The following is an 18,288-nucleotide window of genomic DNA, read 5'->3' on the forward strand; positions in this document are numbered from 1 at the left end:
AGTTTTACGGTACATCAATGTCTAGATATTCAATACATAAATAAAGTAGTCACAAACTTGTGTACCAATGCATGAAGTCGGTTTACCACTAAATAGTACGTTAATGTATAGGTATTTAATAAAAGAATGGTTCTAGAACTTGATATATTTTGTTTTTTCTTGGGGACTCCGGAGAGTGAATTAGTGATGCCCCAACTTTGTCTTGTGTTTTCCGGTCCTCGAGTCTGTCGTCGAGGTATTTACAAGTGTCAGGAGAGCACGTCTATGCTGACAAAAGCTCCCTTCCACAAAATCATCATGGGCCCCCAAAAAGCAAAGAGTCCGAGCAGATCCACCTACCGGGGCCCACACATCCAACCGTTGAAACGTGCAGGACGTTTTCAAAAATCATGAAGTGCAGGCTGGAGCTGGACGGATGTTAATTTCCGGAAAATAAATTTTTTAATTTAAATTTAAATAATAATAAAATAAAATAAAAAAAGGCGAAAAAAAGGAGTAGTTGCGGGTGGAATACGCTGGAATTCCGGTACATGTATTTGTGAGCTGCAGCACCTCTGCGCCTCCATCATGGTCCCTGCCCTCGCAGGCATTCATCCCACAGGTAACGACATCATCTTCTTCCCAATTTGGATTCCAATTTCCCATCGATTCCAAACCTGCATTTTTTGTATTCTTGTTTGAATTTTTTTCGATGGTTTTGAGGTGTAATTGGCGTTGATGACGCAGGCTAGAGGGTAAACCCCGTGTCAATTCTCAACGCCCTTTCTTTCCCAAATTTCCGGAGTTGGCTTTGGAAGGGAAAGAAACGGCGACAAGGTTTTCCGAGGACGGCGATCATCGAAAATGAGCGCGGTTTCGGGTGTAGTGTCTCGCCAAGTTTTGCCTGCTTGCGGCAGTCTCTGTTTCTTTTGCCCCGGGCTGCGTGCCAGGTCCCGCCAGCCCGTCAAGAGGTACAAGAAGCTCATTGCTGATATTTTCCCCAAAAACCAGGTTCGCCTCTTGTTTCTTGTTTAACAAGTCAATTTTCATTCATGTTTTTTGCTTGGCTTTTTGTGTGTAAATTTGTTCAAGTTTTGGTGTACTTGCCATGTAGTAATCCAAGTGTTTCCGTGACTTGTTGTTACTGACCCTTACATGGTCTAATCTAGTGGATTGAGAATCGGCTTGATTGGTTGAGTTTCGACACTTATATTAACTGAATGCTCTTGTCAGTTATTCTCACTACTCGCTTGGTACTTGATCCAACTGACCGGTAATCTGCCTGTCCTGTTTCAACTGTCAAGGCTAGGGAAAGAATCTATTTGTCGTGTAAATGCGTGTTGTGTAACTTCTGAACACAATCGTGTAAAGTAACGTTAAAATTTGATGGTGGTTCTGATAACTGATCGCAGACAGAACGTCTCACATTGAAATATTGTGATACTCATTTACACAAGAATTTATAGGAATTTTGAAATTGTTTATGGATCTGCATTTGAGAAATGGAGTATCCTTAGTGTTGTGTGCCATGTTGTTGTTAAGTATAGACCTTATGTATGATGCTCTGTGTTTTTCTTTCCAATGTTTGATGCTTACCTTCTTATTGACATTACGATTAGTTTTTTCAATGAAGATAGTTCGCGTATATAGGGTGTAGAAAGGAAGGCACTTCCACTAGGTACTTTACAATAAAAACAACTTTCTATTACACTATTATTATACAAGATTATACTTCTTTAGCCTCTTTATATATATACTTGTTGTTAATTTTTTTCTTTCCTTTTTTTCATTCTTGTAATTTATATTCCTAATGCAAGGGGGAGTCCTCAGAGACCATTTTGTAATAACATTTATTTGTCTGGTACTCCATTAAGGGAATATGTTCTTCTTTGGTGGCATATATCATGGTTAGCAACCATTAATTATATTTTCTTTGCATCCTTCAAAAAGACAAAGTGCTCCTGTACTGTCTTCCATAATTCTCTTAGCGGAGGCTTGGTTCCATTGTTTGGAACTCAGCTTTGAGCTCTTAGTTTTCTGGATCTTCAATAAATTATTTGTTTCATTGAGCGTGATACATTTGGCTCTTAGTGAAATATATTTTACATGTGTTTAGGTTGGTTATGCATTTTAGCATCAATGTTGTTCCTCTTTCCCAGTGAATTCCACGTCTTTCCCTTTGCTTTTTTGTCCTTGACTTTTAGTGTGTGTAGTATCAAATTTGGGATTTGTTTGTCATACTTTGGCAGGAAGAAGGACCAAATGATCGGAAGATAGGAAAATTGTGTGAATATGCTGCTAAAAATCCTTTGCGGATTCCAAAGGTATTAGTTATATCTTTCAAAACCTTAATATAATGCCTCTAAGCCAGGACCTTCCACTTTGGTAGTCACACGCTTCACCAAAATATTTTACTATAACTTCCCTTTAAATATAATTGAATTAGCTCATGATTATTTTAAAGTTATTATCATTGTACGAGTAATGAAGACCAATTTGACAAGTATGTATATGTTTTTTTCTGAGGTTGATTGTTAATCAAAATCTGGAGACCTTACAGGAGCTGCATCTAGCATATATTCCTGAAAACCTTTTCTTTTTTTTTTTGGAAATCCCATCTACTGATAAATATGTAAAGTTCTTGACGTCTGACCAAAGTTGCAAATTTGTGAGCAGATCACAACCTCTCTTGAGCAAAGGTGTTACAAAGAATTGAGAAATGAGAATTTTCAATCCACAAAAATTGTCATGTGCATTTACAAGAAATTGCTGATAACTTGCAAGGAGCAAATGTGAGTTCATCCTTCTTGAGTTTTGTTCTATATAAAATATATGTGGAAATATTTGGATTTGATATATCTCATTGTTTGCTGGATTCGTTAACTTCAATGTTACTGCATGATCCATTTGCTTCTCTTCCTATTTTTTTTCTGCAAATTGATTATTACTTACTAAAGCACTTGTTTTATCCTTGGACTGAAAAGCTTTGACAAATACCTCTGGGATCTATAAGCTAAAGCTAAGTCGACACTGTACTCTACACCCTAAAGTAACCACTATTCCTCTAACTAGGAAACAAAAACTAAACAGAAAGGGGCAGTTTCCTATCCTGAATTTTATTAATATCACTTATATCGCTTGGCAGACTGATGACTTGGAATCATTGAGGTGGAATCATATGTTCTCTATCACTATATATGTGTGTAGGTGTAGGTGTTTCTGTGTGATCAAGTTACGTTGTTGATTTATGTTCAGTGACATTTTCTTAGGCCTCTCTTTGCGAGTAGCTTGCTCAGCATTATGCATACCCTTCTGGATCAATCACGCCAAGATGAAATGCAAATTATAGGATGCCAGACTCTTTTTGACTTTGTAAATAATCAGGTTGGTGCATATGGTACTGTGGTCTATATTTTTTACTATCTACTCATAAATTACATGTTTGGAACCTGATTAAACATATCTTACAATGGTACTCATTTTGTCTCACTTATTGTTGCAGGTGGATGGAACATACATGTTTAACTTAGAAGGATTTATTCCGAAACTCTGTCAGATAGCTCAAGAGCCAGGGGAAGATGAAAGGGCAAATAATTTACGTTGTGCTGCACTGCAAGCCCTTTCTTCAATGGTATTCTTCTCATATTCTTTCTATTGCCTGTTTAATATCTCAGGATAACATCCTGACATTGAATGTGTAGAGATCCACAGTGCAAAAGTGTCTCTGTAGTGCTCATTATATGTATCCATTCCAACCTGATTAAACATATCTTGCAATATTGTCCCTTTTCCATGAAAATAACTTCCAAATGATATCTCTTGAAAATTATGCTTTTCATGATCTTAAAGCCGGAATCTACATATTCTACTGCAAGTTTGAAATATCTGAACTTTCTTTGTAGGTTTGGTTTATGGGCGAGAATTCTCACATATCAGTCGAGTTCGATAATGTAAGTAGATCTGAAGTTTCTATCCCCTTGCAACTTGCAACTATATTATTTGTCTACTTTTAAAAGTTTGTATTAATTACACGCTAGCTGTTACCTTCAAATTTCCTTGCTACAAACCTTGGGATTTTGACCACGTTTTAGCGGAAGGCTCCATTTAATTTGGATTTGAAATTTAGATCAAAGGGGAAGAAGCATAAAAACGTTATATACAAAGGATGTCACAATTTTGGCACTTCTTTAGAAATGTTGTTTTGATAGAATAGCAGCTGACTTTAGTCTGTATTAAAGTTGTAGCAAGAAAGGAATTATTTAGTGAGCTATGTTGCTCACATTGCAGTTAACAGAGAGAATAGAAAAACATACAAAGGATAGAAAAAACAAATTAGCACCGAGAGTTGGAGAGTATATCTTTGGCCAGTTCTGTATATACATTTAATATTATAAAATATCTCCTTCTTTATTAGTGAAGACTGACTAAACCTTGCACTTTTATTTGTAAATATCATCATACAAAGCTATAATTATGTGGAGACGTTTCATTGGTTCCTCACATTGTGTAATCTTTAAGGTAGGACTGAGTTCCACCTTAAATTATCTTGATATTGTTCTCTTCCTTGTTTGAAAACAGATTGTCGCAGTGGTCTTGGAAAACTATGGAGGTTTTAAGGAAGCTGAAGGTTCGCAGATTCAGTGGGTGCAGGAAGTTCAAAAAGATGAGGGTCATGTTTCTCCACAAGATGTCAGAATCAGGATTCCTCCTTGGAGTGCCATTGTGGATGCCATAGGCGAACTAAAAGTATCAGAGTAAGTCTCTGTTGGCACAAGATATTTGCATACCCTTACATTGCTCGTTGAATACATCATTGCATATCAGTTATTAATGTTTCTTTTTGTTCAATACTATAGGGAAGATGCCAAGAACCTCTGTTTTTGGTCCAGGGTTTGCCTTCATAACATGGCAAAGTTAGCCAAAGAGGCTACAACAATAAGACGTGTCCTGGAATCTTTGTTCCGCTACTTTGATAACGAAAACTTGTGGTCTCTTGAACATGGGCTTGCCATCTCAGTCTTAAAGGATATACAATTCTTAATGGATAATTCTGGTATTTATTTATTTACTTTTGAATAGAAATCAGTTCTTTAATTTTTAAACTCATATTTTGTAGTCCTATGCAGCTGTTCAAACCACAAATGCTGTTGATCTATCTTCCATTGACATATGCACTCATCCAGCCTTTGATCTGTCTATGCTGCAGGGCAAAATACCCATGTTTTGCTATCCATCTTAATCAAGCATCTCGACCACAAAAATGTCCTTAAACAACCCAACATCCAGCTTGACATAGTGGAGGTAACTACCTCCCTCGCTCTACATGCCAAGGTTGAACCTTCTGTAGCAATAATTGGGGCTTTAAGTGATGCCTTGAGGCATTTGAGAAAGAGCATCCACTGCTCTCTGGATGATGCCAATCTCGGGACAGATGTCATCAAATGGAACAAATGCTTTAGAGAAGAGGTGGATAAGTGCCTTGTACAGCTATCATATAAGGTGATAACAGTTACTGAATACTCTTTCTACTCCAAATCCATTATCCTGTAGTGTTTTGAGCTAGACTTTCTTCTTGTAGTGTTAGTTCTCTTTTCAGTTCAAATAGTTTGATGAGTCTTTGCAAGTTTCCAAATGGTTAAATTTCACTTGCGATTTTTATTGAATTTATCGTATGTGCACATTACCAGAAGTAAAAAGATAAATAACATACAACTAAGTTATCGTTGTTGAACAGATCGGAGAACCAGGACCAATTCTTGATGCTATGGCTGTTATGCTGGAGAATATTTCAACTATTACAGTGATAGCCAGAACTACAATTGCTGCTATTTATCGTACTGCTCAAATTGTAGCTTCCTTACCAAATTTGTCCTATCAAAACAAGGCAAGTAGAATTTATGGTCTTGTACTTATTCCTCTGTTAACATAAATTTAGTCTAATAAATTACTTTCAATTTATTTATTGTGCATTCGTTTATAGGCTTTCCCAGAGGCATTGTTTCACCAATTACTCCCAGCTATGGTTCATCCAGACCATGAAACACGTGTTGGAGCTCATCGCATCTTCTCTGTTGTTCTTGTGCCATCTTCGGTTTCGCCTAATCTATTCTCATCTAATACCGGGACAAAAAGGGCCTTTGATCTTCACAGGACACTCTCAAGAACTGTCTCTGTGTTTTCTTCTTCAGCTGCCCTTTTTGAGAAGCTGAGGAGAGAGAAAATTTCCTCACGGGAAAGTATTTGTGAAGAAGATGAAAACATTGTTCCGGAGGGGGAAGAAAGAGATACCAATAATGGGTTTCTGAGCAGATTGAAGTCATCTTATAGTCGGACATATAGTATGAAAAGCTTGCCTGCACCTTCAACACCAAATGAAAATTCCATGAGCAATACTAAGGAACTTGTGAGTAATTCCAAATTTTTTATTGTTAACATTTATCTGCATGTCTATGGCAAAATAACTATTTAAATATCTTATCTATTTTATCATCGGAGTTACATATTTAGCCCTGCCGCCTTCATTCACATGACCGTTCACATACCTCTTTAATGATGAACATTTTCTCGTTTGGGTAATGAGCCCTCTATCAATGGTGATGCACGAATTTAGGTTTGCATAGAGTAGTAGTATAGGAAGTCACCTTGCATTCGTTTTTCTTTTTGAAGAATAAAAAATTAAAAAATTAAAAACCTTGCATATGTGTGTGTGTGTATTTCTTTTTTAAGAATAAAAAAAAAAACTTGCAGAAATATTTCTACACTCTTATAGTAGTGTTTTGCCATTCAAAAAAAAAAAAAATAGTAGTGTTTTGACTTTGGTGTCTATAATTTGATTATGGAGTGGAATACTGGATTGCCAGGATTATGGTTGGACTGGGGTCCCAGGTTCCAGTCTCCTGGCATACATGTTTTGAAACTGTAGTATCTATATAGTGGTTGACTTTGTCAAGACTTTCTTCGCTCATTCCATAACAATTTAAGTTTTTGGGATCCAGGATTCAGTGGTCTCATAACATGGTAGTAGCTATAAATGCCAAGGCGTTGAGTCCTAACCTCCAATCCCCCCTCCACACATCTTTGTAGATTTACAAGATGTAGGGTGGGGCTGTACCTATATGTTTCTATCTGTTTGGTTCTGTCTGCCTCTCCAGTGCAGGATGAGGCTGCAAATGAGGGATGGTGTTAGCCACTAGCTTGATATTCATTGTTGGCACAGTCCATAAAAGCATATATAGGAGTTCAATGATTGAGTCTTATGTAACAAAAATGATTAGTTTATCCTTACCATTTATATTTCTTAAATCACAGGAGGCTAATTCCCTCAGGTTGAGCAGCCACCAGATAACTCTCTTGCTTTTATCAATTTCGGCACAATCCATCTCTCCTGGGAACATGCCTGAAAACTATGAAGCAATTGCTCATACCTACAGCCTTGTATTACTCTTCTCTCGGGCCAAGGTAATGGTAGTCTGTACTTATATCATGTTTAATAATATCTTCTTAGTGCTTAAGATGTTAAAGAAGTTAATATATTTGCAAGCAGGGGAGTCACTGAAGCCACTTTTTATTGGAATTATTACTGGAGATTTACAGGAATTTTGGTCATTTTAGTTCGACTAAAATATTAAGAGCATTTGTTCCTTTGCCTGAAATTCTTTAATCTATTCTTTATTGCCTTAATCCCATTCTTATGCAACTGATTGTGGCATCAGGAAAGGTTGATTAATTCTAGACATTCAATCACATGCATAGGAATCTCAGAACAGTTATAATTATTATGACATTCTATTGTGTAATTGTACTGGAATGAGAGATGACCTTTTATTCTTTCGCAGCTTTTTTTGGGGGGGGGGGGGGGGGCTTATCAATTTTTATTTTGAATATACCCATAAAGTTTCTAAAGATGGATATAATAGGAATTTGTTTCGTCTTCCATAACTTATTTAAACTCTTGGTAGGTCATTCCTACTTCTTAGGCCGCTCTGTTTAAGAGAGTATTTTCACCATGAGAAACTCTAGTTCTCAAGTAAATGTTAGAAGTAGAATCATCTATATTCATTATCCTGTATTCTACTCATGATGACCTTTAAAATTTCCCCTGTTCTTTCTTCTTATTTTTTATTCCTTCCAGAATTCCTGCATTGAGGTTCTTGTTCGAAGTTTTCAGCTGGCATTTTCCTTACAAAATATTTCTCTTATTGAAGGAGGTAAGCCCCACAGTATGTCCAAATTAACGAGCATCATTTGATTTATGCCTTTGTTTCCATTAATGATAAGATACTATAGTTACTTGGTTACGTTGATGATAAGATACTAACTTGCTAGTTGTTTCCATTTATTAATATTAGTTAGATAGGAATGAAGACATGAAAAAAGTAATCAATAAATCCTTTTGAAGGAAGGAAAGAGAGATATAAAAGATGAATAAGTAAACAGCGGTTAAGTACGAATAAATGTTTTATTCGTAGATGTTCTTGCAGCATTCATTGTCATTTATAATCGAAGAAAATATGAAGAAGCTCGATATTGCATATCAGGTTGTTAGTTCAAGCCACTTTGATTGTTTCATTTCAGGGCCATTGCCACCATCGCGTCGCAGGTCCCTGTTTACCCTGGCAACTTCAATGATTCTATTTTTATCAAAAGCATACAATTTTTTCTCTCTGGTTGATAGAGTCAAGGCAGCACTGACGGATAAAAAGGTATCTAATTTGATTCAGAAGACACTTATTGACATAGGTTACGTTGTGCATTTAAGTAGACATAACACCATTATATAAATTCAGGTTGATCCGTTCCTACATCTGGTTGAAGAGTACAAGTTACAGGCTGTTAAGGCTGGACCTGACCATCCCACATATCTCTATGGATCCAAGGAAGATGACAATTTGGCATTAAAATCTCTGTCACAAATAGTGATTACTGAAGAGCAGAGTAGGGAATCATTTGCTTCTGCAATTGTGAAGAGCTTGGACAATTTGTCAGAAGTAAGCCTCAAGACAATTAAAATGTGTTGGACCCATAGATAGTAAAAGAAGAATGTTAGTTATGCTATAATATTTATAATGACTAGTGGAGCTATTTATATGCAGTCTGAATTGTCTTCTATAAAGGAGGAGTTGCTCAATGATTTCATACCTGATGATATCTGTCCACTAGGAGCACAATTGTTCACGGAAGCTCCGAAAAAACTTTATCAGGTTGATTTCACAAATAGCGAATCTATTAAGGAGGTAAGAATCCAGCATAGATTTCTGTTTTTTATTTTTCTTTTTCTTTTTGTTTTCTGTTGTTGCTAGGATCGTCCAAGCGACTTACCGCCACACCTCACTTAGAGGTGGTAAGCAAAAAGTTGTCTAGGTTAATTCATGCTTGCAAATAGCAGACTTATAATTTTACTCTCTTGTTGCAGGATGCTCCATTATTTTCAATGGAAGATGATTCTGTTCCAGGCTCATCTAATAGCCACCAGAATAGTGTAGAGTTGTCTATGGATCTTCCCATTCTTTTGAATGTTAATCAACTAATGGAATCGGTATGTTAGCCGCTACATGCTATCTTAGTTTTTATTGCTTAGAAGAAACACAAATATTTGTTGGTTTGTTTATCAAGCAAGATTCACCATCAATATTTTGATATCATTCTTTATGCATTCAGGTCCAGGAGACAGCAAATCAAGTTGGAAGGTTTTCAGTCTCAACTAAACCTGATGTATCTTACAAGGAAATGGCCGGCCACTGTGAGGCACTTCTGCTAGGAAAGCAGCAGAAGATGTCCAAGTTCATGAGTTCTCAAAAGAAAGAGGAATGTTTGATGAACTTCTCTTTACAAAATCATAATGACTACCTGCAAGAGACAACGCCCGATTCTTATATAGGCATTGGTTCCCATAGGGTACTTTCTGGCCATAACTCAAAACTATGCATACTTGTGTTAGTTCAATCACATCTTTGACGCTATGAATAATTCATATATACTGTAAGGTTTTTGAGTCTGTTTGTGCGCAATAAAATGCAGAGCGGTAATGCTTTTGCTGACCACACTGCCACTTCATACAAACTACCGCCAACCCCAGGCCATGTCCCAATGCTTTGTGCAGCGGAATACCAGCATAATCCCCACTCCTCCTTCAGACTACCAGCCTCAAATCCATATGATAACTTCTTAAAAGCTGCCGGTTGCTGACTCTGTAGAGGTATGCAAGGAAAGGTGGTAAAAAGCTCAAAAGGGTCAGCATCTCTGAGCATGTCTATTCTTTTTTTCTTTTTCTTTTGTTGGGGTTAATTATTCTCTAGGCTTTGTAAAGAGACTGTTGTTATCAAAGATCAGCGAAAGTTGTTAGCTTTTCATTTCCAATTCTTTCATTCTTTTCCTTTTCCAATACTGTAGACGATAGTCATGAGGAAGTAGCCTTATTATATTGCTTCTTCCCTGATTATCTCAAGTTTCTGCAGCCTTCTAGCTTCTCTGTTAGTGATTTAAACGTTTTTTTGTACAAAAGTTAATTTATTTTTCAGAAGTCAATTTATTTGTCACTATCCATCTTAACGTATGTACATTCCAAACTTAACTCCTATTATTTGATATTCACTTTGGTTTAATTTCTTCTATAGTTCTGAGGACTCTTGTTGCAAACTCATGTAATATCTTTAGTTGCGTGTCTTCTGAGAATAAAATTTGGCTGGAACATCTACCTCGCAGTTGTCTATTCCTGATGGAGGTCTCAAAATATAGAGGTGGAAATACCAGGGGTTTTAACTACATAGAAATTGAAGGGTAATTTGCCAGAGTCAATATGGATGGAAACTATCAGTCCTGCTTACGTAAAGGACTTTGAAAAACAAATAGATTTCAACCACATATTAAATTTACATGCAAAAACTAGAATTTTTATCACAAACAATCCCTGAAGTTTGGAACATTTCACACTCTGGTCTCTAACATTCAAACAATCCCTGATGTTTGGGACATTTCACACTTTGGTCCCCAACATTCAAAAACTATCACATTGGAACCTCGAAAAATCGCTGGGCTTTCAAGCCAAACAAAGAAGAGAAGGGAACAAATCCCTGTCCTCCTAGTTGGAGGTTCACTACTACCAACCATGAAGAAGAAATTTTGTTGAAACAACTGCCGTCGAGCATACTCTAACAGAGCTTGGTCAGAGTTTTTCCTCTATGCCGTTCTATCAGTTGACCAAGAGAAAGATTCAAGTTCAAAATTTTTGCAACTATATTGTTTTAGTATCATACAAAATCTTTATATATTTTTTTCTCATCTCTTTTATCCTCAAAATCTAACCAAATATATATTATTTCTTCCATCCTTGATGAAAGGAAGATTTGAACCTGTGATTTCTAGAATGTTAGTTAAGTCAATTAACCAACAAGTCATGATTCATCGACATCAAACAAGATATTTATTCATCAAGGCATCATTAACATTAAGGACTATCAAGTTTGAGGTCCAGGAAAGAAACCACCACCATAATCAGTAAAAACTATCAATTTTCAAATATGACTGTTGAGACCTTTAAATCACTTTAATGAGCCTCTCGATAAACACACACACACACACACACACACATATATATATATATATATATATCTAGAGCGAGGCCTTGCTCTGAAATAAAAGTGCGAAGTTAGAGTTTAAGGTCACTTTTCGGTCTCATATCCACCTTGTTAGCTGTTCTTCTTCCCTTTTTGGAAGTTCTTTGATAAAATCTAGTTTGTATTCCAATTTTTTCCAATTGGGAGATTATATCTGGCATGTTTTTTTAGATCTGGCACGTTTTTTTAGATGATCTTGACATCTAGATAATTCTTTTATCATATTCTAATGTTTCTCATCAAAAAAAATTCTAACAGAGAATTCAACTTCTCTAATATTAATTCAGACATTGTCCCATTAGGGATTCCCATTTGGGTTAATGCTCATACACCCGGATTCTATCAAAATACCTCCCAAAAACCCCAACAAATTAGTTTTATTCCTCTTCACCCAGCCTCCTGTCCTTTTCTTTCCTATCTACCCAACTTATCCATTTTTCATACCATCAGTACCCTTCTGTTGATTATTTGCTTTAGTTTATAATATGTTTAATATTGTTTACATTTGATGAAACGTGGTGGACCCATTCTTAAAGGTATTTGTTTAAACAGAAGTGTGATAGAATTCATCCTCTATTTCAAAGGTAAACAGTACTTTTTACTATTCATAATTTCGATTGTCGACAGACTTGAGTTGAATGCTATCTGTAAAAATACTAGCAAAGAGTTGCAAAAAGAGAGAGAAAAATTGAGAAAATTGAAAGAATATAGAGAAAGTCTTAATAGAGAAACTCCCAACTATTGGGATATCATCTACAGACTTTAAACCAAAATTTATAGAATAGAACAAGATATTGATAATCTCTTATATGTTCTAGAAGAGGAACAAAAACCTCTTGATTATTTGAGTATTGGTTAGATCCGCAAAGCACTGGTAGTGGTATCAGAGCTTGTAAAATAGCTCAAAGGAGAACCCCTCCTAAATGGGGGCAATGTCAGAATTGTTATTAGAGAAAATAAATTCTCTACTAAATTCCTCTGATGAGAAATATCAGAGGTTGTTACTAGAATTATCTAGATGTCAAACTCATCTAGAAAAATTACCTGCTATAATCCACCAATTGGAAAGATTGGAAAACAAACTGGATTATATCAAGGAACTTCCAAAAACGGAAGAAGAAAAGCTGACAGTCGTCAGTAGAAAAATCAATGAACAGCAAAAAACGCTTGATTCTATGAAAAATATACTGAAGGACAAGAAAGTGCCTACACTAAAAACAAAGAAAGCTAATGGATTCAAACCATTAGAAAAACCAGACACAAATCTTGTTCCAAACATGATTTTTCTGGAACCATCTACTAGTCATACTAGTATCCGGTATGAAAACCCGGAAAAAAGAGATATCAAGATGTTAAGCATCTTTGGAAAAAAGAAAGGAGTACAGCTCCTAAATGCAGAAGAATTCGAATTCAACGAAATTGAACAAGAGGTAAAAAACTCCTCAATCCCAAAATTAGATTTTAAACAAATCTACAAGAGGGGAAAGTTTGATCTAATGGATAGCCATTATTTTAAACTACTAGAAATTACAACCCCCGCTACAGCAGGAGGAGAAACTGATCTTCTACTGATCACTCCTTCAGAAGTTGCAAGAGCTCAAGCAAAAAAATATCAATTTATGCATATTGGAGCAGTCCAAGTAGGCATAAATTTGCTTGCACGGGAAGGCATAGACTGTTCAGTTCTATGTGTCCTACAAGATAACAGGTTAACAGACTTCCAAGCTAGTCTGTTGGGAACACTTGAGGCATCCTTATGTGATCAAGTAGCATATTTCAATTGCGGGTCTTACTACTGGTTTCCTCACCAATCAGAAGAACCATTCACAACAGATTCATAAAGTTACTTGGAATGAAGTGACTTTTCCTCTTGAATGGAAATTATCCGGTCCAAAAAAGCTACCAGAAAGAGCAAAAGCAAAAATTTATGAAAGTAGAAAGACTGGAGAAATCAATCTCAATTTTGACAATCACAGAAAAAGTGATGTCTGTCCTGAGAACCTCAGGATAAATAAAAATCTTCTCAGAAGAAGCTATAGCACTAGAGAAGCTAGTGTTAGTGGTACAAAACCCACTATTGAAGAACCAATATCTAAAGAAGAACTGGAAGCTGATCTAAACAGACCAGTCAATATGTTCAGAGCAGAGAGGCTCTATGAACTCTATGAAGAAGCAGAATTCTGTGAAAATCCTGAACGATTAGAAAAACTAATCGAAGAAATGAAAGAGTTCAAAATCAAAAAGACAAGAAAAGTCTTTCCTTACCAAGATATTGAAATGGAAGAAGGAGAAAGCTCCAGAACTTTCATTAGCAGAGAAAGAGAGAAAATAAAACTCCCACTTCAGAAAGCCCCCACAGGTAAAAAAGGGGAATGAATTCCCAAAGATTTGTCCCAGAGGACAAGATGCCCAGAGTTCCAATCACGAACTATGGCATCTGGTTAAATCTAGACAAGAGTCTAGACAAAAGAAAAACCATTGACCAATGGGTAGATAGCCTGATGATGGCTTCTACACTTACCCTTGGAAAATTTGAAGCACCAGATTTGCAGGTATACTATGAAACTACTCTTACTGGAATAGCAAAAAAGTACTATCTGTCTTTCAAAGAAACTGCCAGAGGAAGAGACTGGCTCGAAGAAATCAAAAATTCAAAGTCTCCGTATGATTTTGCAGTACCCCTGTACGATCAGTTCTATGGAGATCTCTCAAATCTGAGTGAAAAGGCCAAACAAACGGCAAAATCAAATATCTATGCTCTCAAAATCTGTGACATGAGATATTTTGAAGAATACTTGAATGAATTTCAAGAATATTACTGTACAATTGGAGAACTAGAGAATACTGATCCAGTTAATCTATTGCACAGGAAACTCCCTGAACCATGGAGAACAGCTGTGAGAGAAAGCATAGCTGAAAAACCAATTGAAAGATTTTCAGTTGGGGGAATTGCAGACAGAATCCGGCAATTACTAAAAGAACAATGCAAAGCCAATCTTAGAGCTAAGATGGACAAGAAACAACTCAAAGGAGTTGAGAATTTCTGTTACGAAATACTGGATATGCCCACAAATTGGGGATGTCATGAATCCAAATTCCACAGAAAAAAGAAAGAAAAATATTACTCTAAAAAATTCAAAAAGAGTAATCAGAAAAAGGATTGGAAATTCAAGAAGAGTTCTAATTACAAGAAACAGCAGGAAGAAGATCCTAAAAAGAAATTCTTCAAGAAAAAAAAGAATACTTATCAGCATAAACAACCAAGCAAGAAAGCTTGCAGATGTTGGTTATGTAAAGCTGAAGGGCACTATGCCAATGAATGCCCGGAAAAGGGTAAAAGATCTACTAAAGCTCTCTTCGAAGAATATGAGCAAATAGTAGAAATAGCAAATATGAAAGGCTACGAAATAGCCTATTCTGATGATGAAGATGACAACAGGTCAGTCTATTCTGCCTGGTCTGAAGAAACTTCATCTGAGTCTGAGACAGATTCTGAAGTAGAGTACTTCGAATCCAGACAAATGAATGTCTTGAGAATCAAAAACTAGGAAGAAAGTAAGACAGAATCTTTAATGTCTTCTTATCAGGTGAACCCTGGTACATTCATATGTGACAACTGTTTATGTCACGAAAAAAATGGTCTCCCTATGTTTTGTGAAGAGTCAAAAAAGACTTATCACAAAGAATGCTTCATAGCTGAAGCAAGAAGGAAAACCAAGAACGGCATTGTCAGCCAACTGGTTGAACAAGAATATGAAGAATATTTCTCTGAGCAAAAAGAGAAAGAAGTAGAAACTCTGTTCCAAGAAATCATGGAACCATCTTCCTCAAAAATAAAGGAAGAAATCATCGGTGAAGAAAAAATCGATGAAGATATCGAACTGGTTGAACCAACAGAAATTGTTCCAGAAGAATGCAAACCATTTATTCCAAAGGAACAAGCTCAGGAAAATGAGCTCCAACAATCGAAAGTCGTCTCTACCAGTAGATACAGCAACTACATAGAGATTGGGCTAAAGTTCCTTGATCACAAAAAATATCATCTACATGCCTTTGTAGATAACGGATCAGGATTCACTGTTGCAAAGAGATTTGCAATTCCAAATGAACTCTGGAAAGAAGATAAGAAAAAATCTGCTACTGGCGTTACATTTGATGGAAGCCATCTCACCATGAATAAAGTAGCAAAAAATGTTCATATCACCATTGGTGGAGGAATATTTATCATCCAGAATATTTGGCAATCTGAAGGCCAAGCATCAGATTTCCTGTTGGGAAATGATTTTATTCTCCAACAGAGATTCATTCAGGATGAAGAAGCGATAGGCTTCAGAAAAGGAGAAAGGGTGTTTTGGGCCAACCGACTTACACAAGCAAAAAGTGTAGTAGGTCCTAGTTTTACTACTCAGTATCAGAGATCACAACAGAATAGTGGTGATCTTACCCCCTACAAACCCAAATTCGAGCCGATACTCCAAATCAAACAACAAGAAGAATTACTTGTTCAAGAATCTTCTGAAGAAGAAGAAGAAGGAATTAGTGAAGATGAAGAAGCTAGTTTCATCCATGAGCATAACCTCAAGCACTTTCAGAATAAGCTTGAGTCTCAGAAAATTCCCACTCTTGATAAAATCAAGAAACTACTCGAACAGAATATCGATACAGATCCTCAAAAGTTTTGGGAAAAAGACCCAGTGGTCTGTGAATTAAGATTGCATGACATGAATGCCATCTGTCATGTCAAAGCCATTCCTCAGTACAAAGAGGAAGATCAAAAGGAATTCAGAAAAGATATTGAAGATCTCCTAAACAAGAGATTAATTCAACCTTCCACTAGCCCTCATCATGCTCCAGCATTCTATGTGAGAAATCATGCAGAAAATCTAGGAGGAAAAGATAGAATGGTGATTGACTACAGAGATGTCAACAAGAAGACTGTCAAAGACGGTTATCAAATTGCTCAAGTAAGAGTATTGATCAACCAGCTCAGAGGAGCCAAAGTCTTTTCGAAATTCGATGCAAAGTCGAGTTTTTGGCAGGTCAAGATGCATCCTGAGAGTATTCCTCTCACTGCATTTGGAACACCACAAGGTCATTACGAATGGTTGGTAATGCCTTTTGGTCTAAAGCAAGCTCCCTCAATCTTCCAAAGAAAAATAGACAACATCTTCAAACATGTTGCGTAGTTCTGCGTCGTCTATATAGATGACATTCTGGTCTTCTCCAAAAACAGAGAAGAACACGTAAAACACCTCCACGAGGTTGTGAAGCTGATAGTTCAGCATGGAATTATCCTAGGTGAAAAGAAAATCTTCTTTATCGTCGATGAAGTTGATTTCCTAGGAATAAATATCAAAAATGGAGTGATAAAACTTCGACCTCATATCCTTGAAAAGATCTGGAAATTCCCAGATAGAATTCCTGATGCTAAGAGCCTAGAGAGATTTCTTGGTGTCATAAATTATGGGAGAGATTTCATTCCCAAAATCTCAAGGTTAACAGCAATGTTATCTCCTAAGACAAGTTCCAAAAGAAAATGGAACTTCTCAGAAGATGATGAAAAAATTGTGAAGCAGATAAAAAATCTCTGCAAAAATCTCCCTCCTCTTCAACATCCAGAAGAGAATGATGAAATTATCCTCCAAACAGATGAGAGTGATAATTATTGGTCCGGAGTGGTTCTGGCAAAAACGCCCGGAACTAACATTGAAAAAATCTGCAAATTTTGTAGTGGCAAGTTCAGCCCTGCAGAACTAAATTATCCTATAGGGGAAAAAGAAATTTTGGCTGTCAAAAAAATAATTTTAAATTCTCCAGCTTTCTTGGAAAACCCTTTACTATCCGCACCGATTGTGCTAGAGTAAAGAATTTCAAAAATTTTAAACTTGACAAAGCTGCTGATAGAGGAAGATTAGCAAACTGGCAATTATTTCTTAACCAATATGATTATAATGTTGAATTAATTGCAGGAAACAAAAATTATCTTCCAGACGCATTGACTAGAGAAATGGCAATGTTTAGCCAAAGAGATGACGACGAAGGTCGTAATCCCAGAAGCAGAAGAACTAGGAAAGAACATGAACCTGAAAAGGATCCCAAAGAAAAAATCCTCAAAAGGCCTCTGCTAAGTCCAAAAGGACTAGCCACAACTGATCAATCCCAGGGTAAAAGATTGGCTAGCCCGTCTCAAACGGCAGACGGTAAAGACTCATCAAGACCGTTGATGGCTGCTACGTACTTTGCCAAAAAGTAGACCAACTCCAACTGGAGTTATAAATGTTTTTAATTATGAATTAAGAACTTTTGATACTCCTGTGTTCAGAACTGGCAGGAGACTAGCTTATCACCAGAAGGCAATCCTGGATAATCTTTTGTTTGTCTTTCAAGAAAGAAGCAGTGGTCTGATGTTCCCAGGTCTCTTTGCACTAGCTAAAGAACTCTATGAAAATGCTAGGCCACAGTTTGAAGAAATTCATACACAGCAGAGTGCTGTAAGAAAAAAAAAATTCACTTCCTTGAAAGCCCTGAAAGTGCTAGGGTCCCTATCATGGCACTCAATGAATCAGACTGGCATGAATTCCATAGTCTGATAGAAAGTCATAATTCTGAAGATCGAGTTCCCCCAACTCTCTTTATCATTGCAGGACCTTATGTTGGGAGATACTTAGTCAATGTTCAGAGTGAACATCCTCAAGAA

At 36.5% G+C, this 18,288-nt stretch overlaps 1 protein-coding gene across 2 annotated transcripts; it reads left to right on the forward strand.

The window, feature by feature from the left end:
• Window positions 1–476: 476 nt before the first annotated feature.
• Window positions 477–10,519, forward strand: LOC112192780 (protein SEMI-ROLLED LEAF 2). 2 transcript variants are annotated; one of them, XM_024332649.2, is made up of 20 exons: window positions 477–601; window positions 727–990; window positions 2,229–2,303; window positions 2,656–2,771; window positions 3,249–3,363; window positions 3,482–3,610; window positions 3,882–3,929; window positions 4,558–4,733; window positions 4,836–5,032; window positions 5,186–5,478; window positions 5,714–5,863; window positions 5,960–6,382; window positions 7,288–7,437; window positions 8,111–8,186; window positions 8,554–8,681; window positions 8,766–8,966; window positions 9,072–9,212; window positions 9,392–9,514; window positions 9,637–9,873; window positions 9,997–10,519. In XM_024332649.2, exons 2-20 carry the CDS (start codon window positions 844–846, stop codon window positions 10,162–10,164), a joined length of 3,093 nt encoding a protein of 1,030 aa, XP_024188417.1. In that variant the 5' UTR covers window positions 477–601; window positions 727–843; the 3' UTR covers window positions 10,165–10,519. The 2 variants fall into 2 exon arrangements, with proteins under 2 accessions (XP_024188417.1, XP_024188419.1); XM_024332651.2 differs by lacking the exons at window positions 477–601; window positions 727–990; window positions 2,229–2,303 and having other exon boundaries at window positions 2,663–2,771; window positions 3,235–3,363.
• Window positions 10,520–18,288: the final 7,769 nt, after the last annotated feature.

This window comes from Rosa chinensis, chromosome 3, assembly GCF_002994745.2.
Source record: "Rosa chinensis cultivar Old Blush chromosome 3, RchiOBHm-V2, whole genome shotgun sequence".
Lineage (NCBI taxonomy): Eukaryota > Viridiplantae > Streptophyta > Magnoliopsida > Rosales > Rosaceae > Rosa > Rosa chinensis.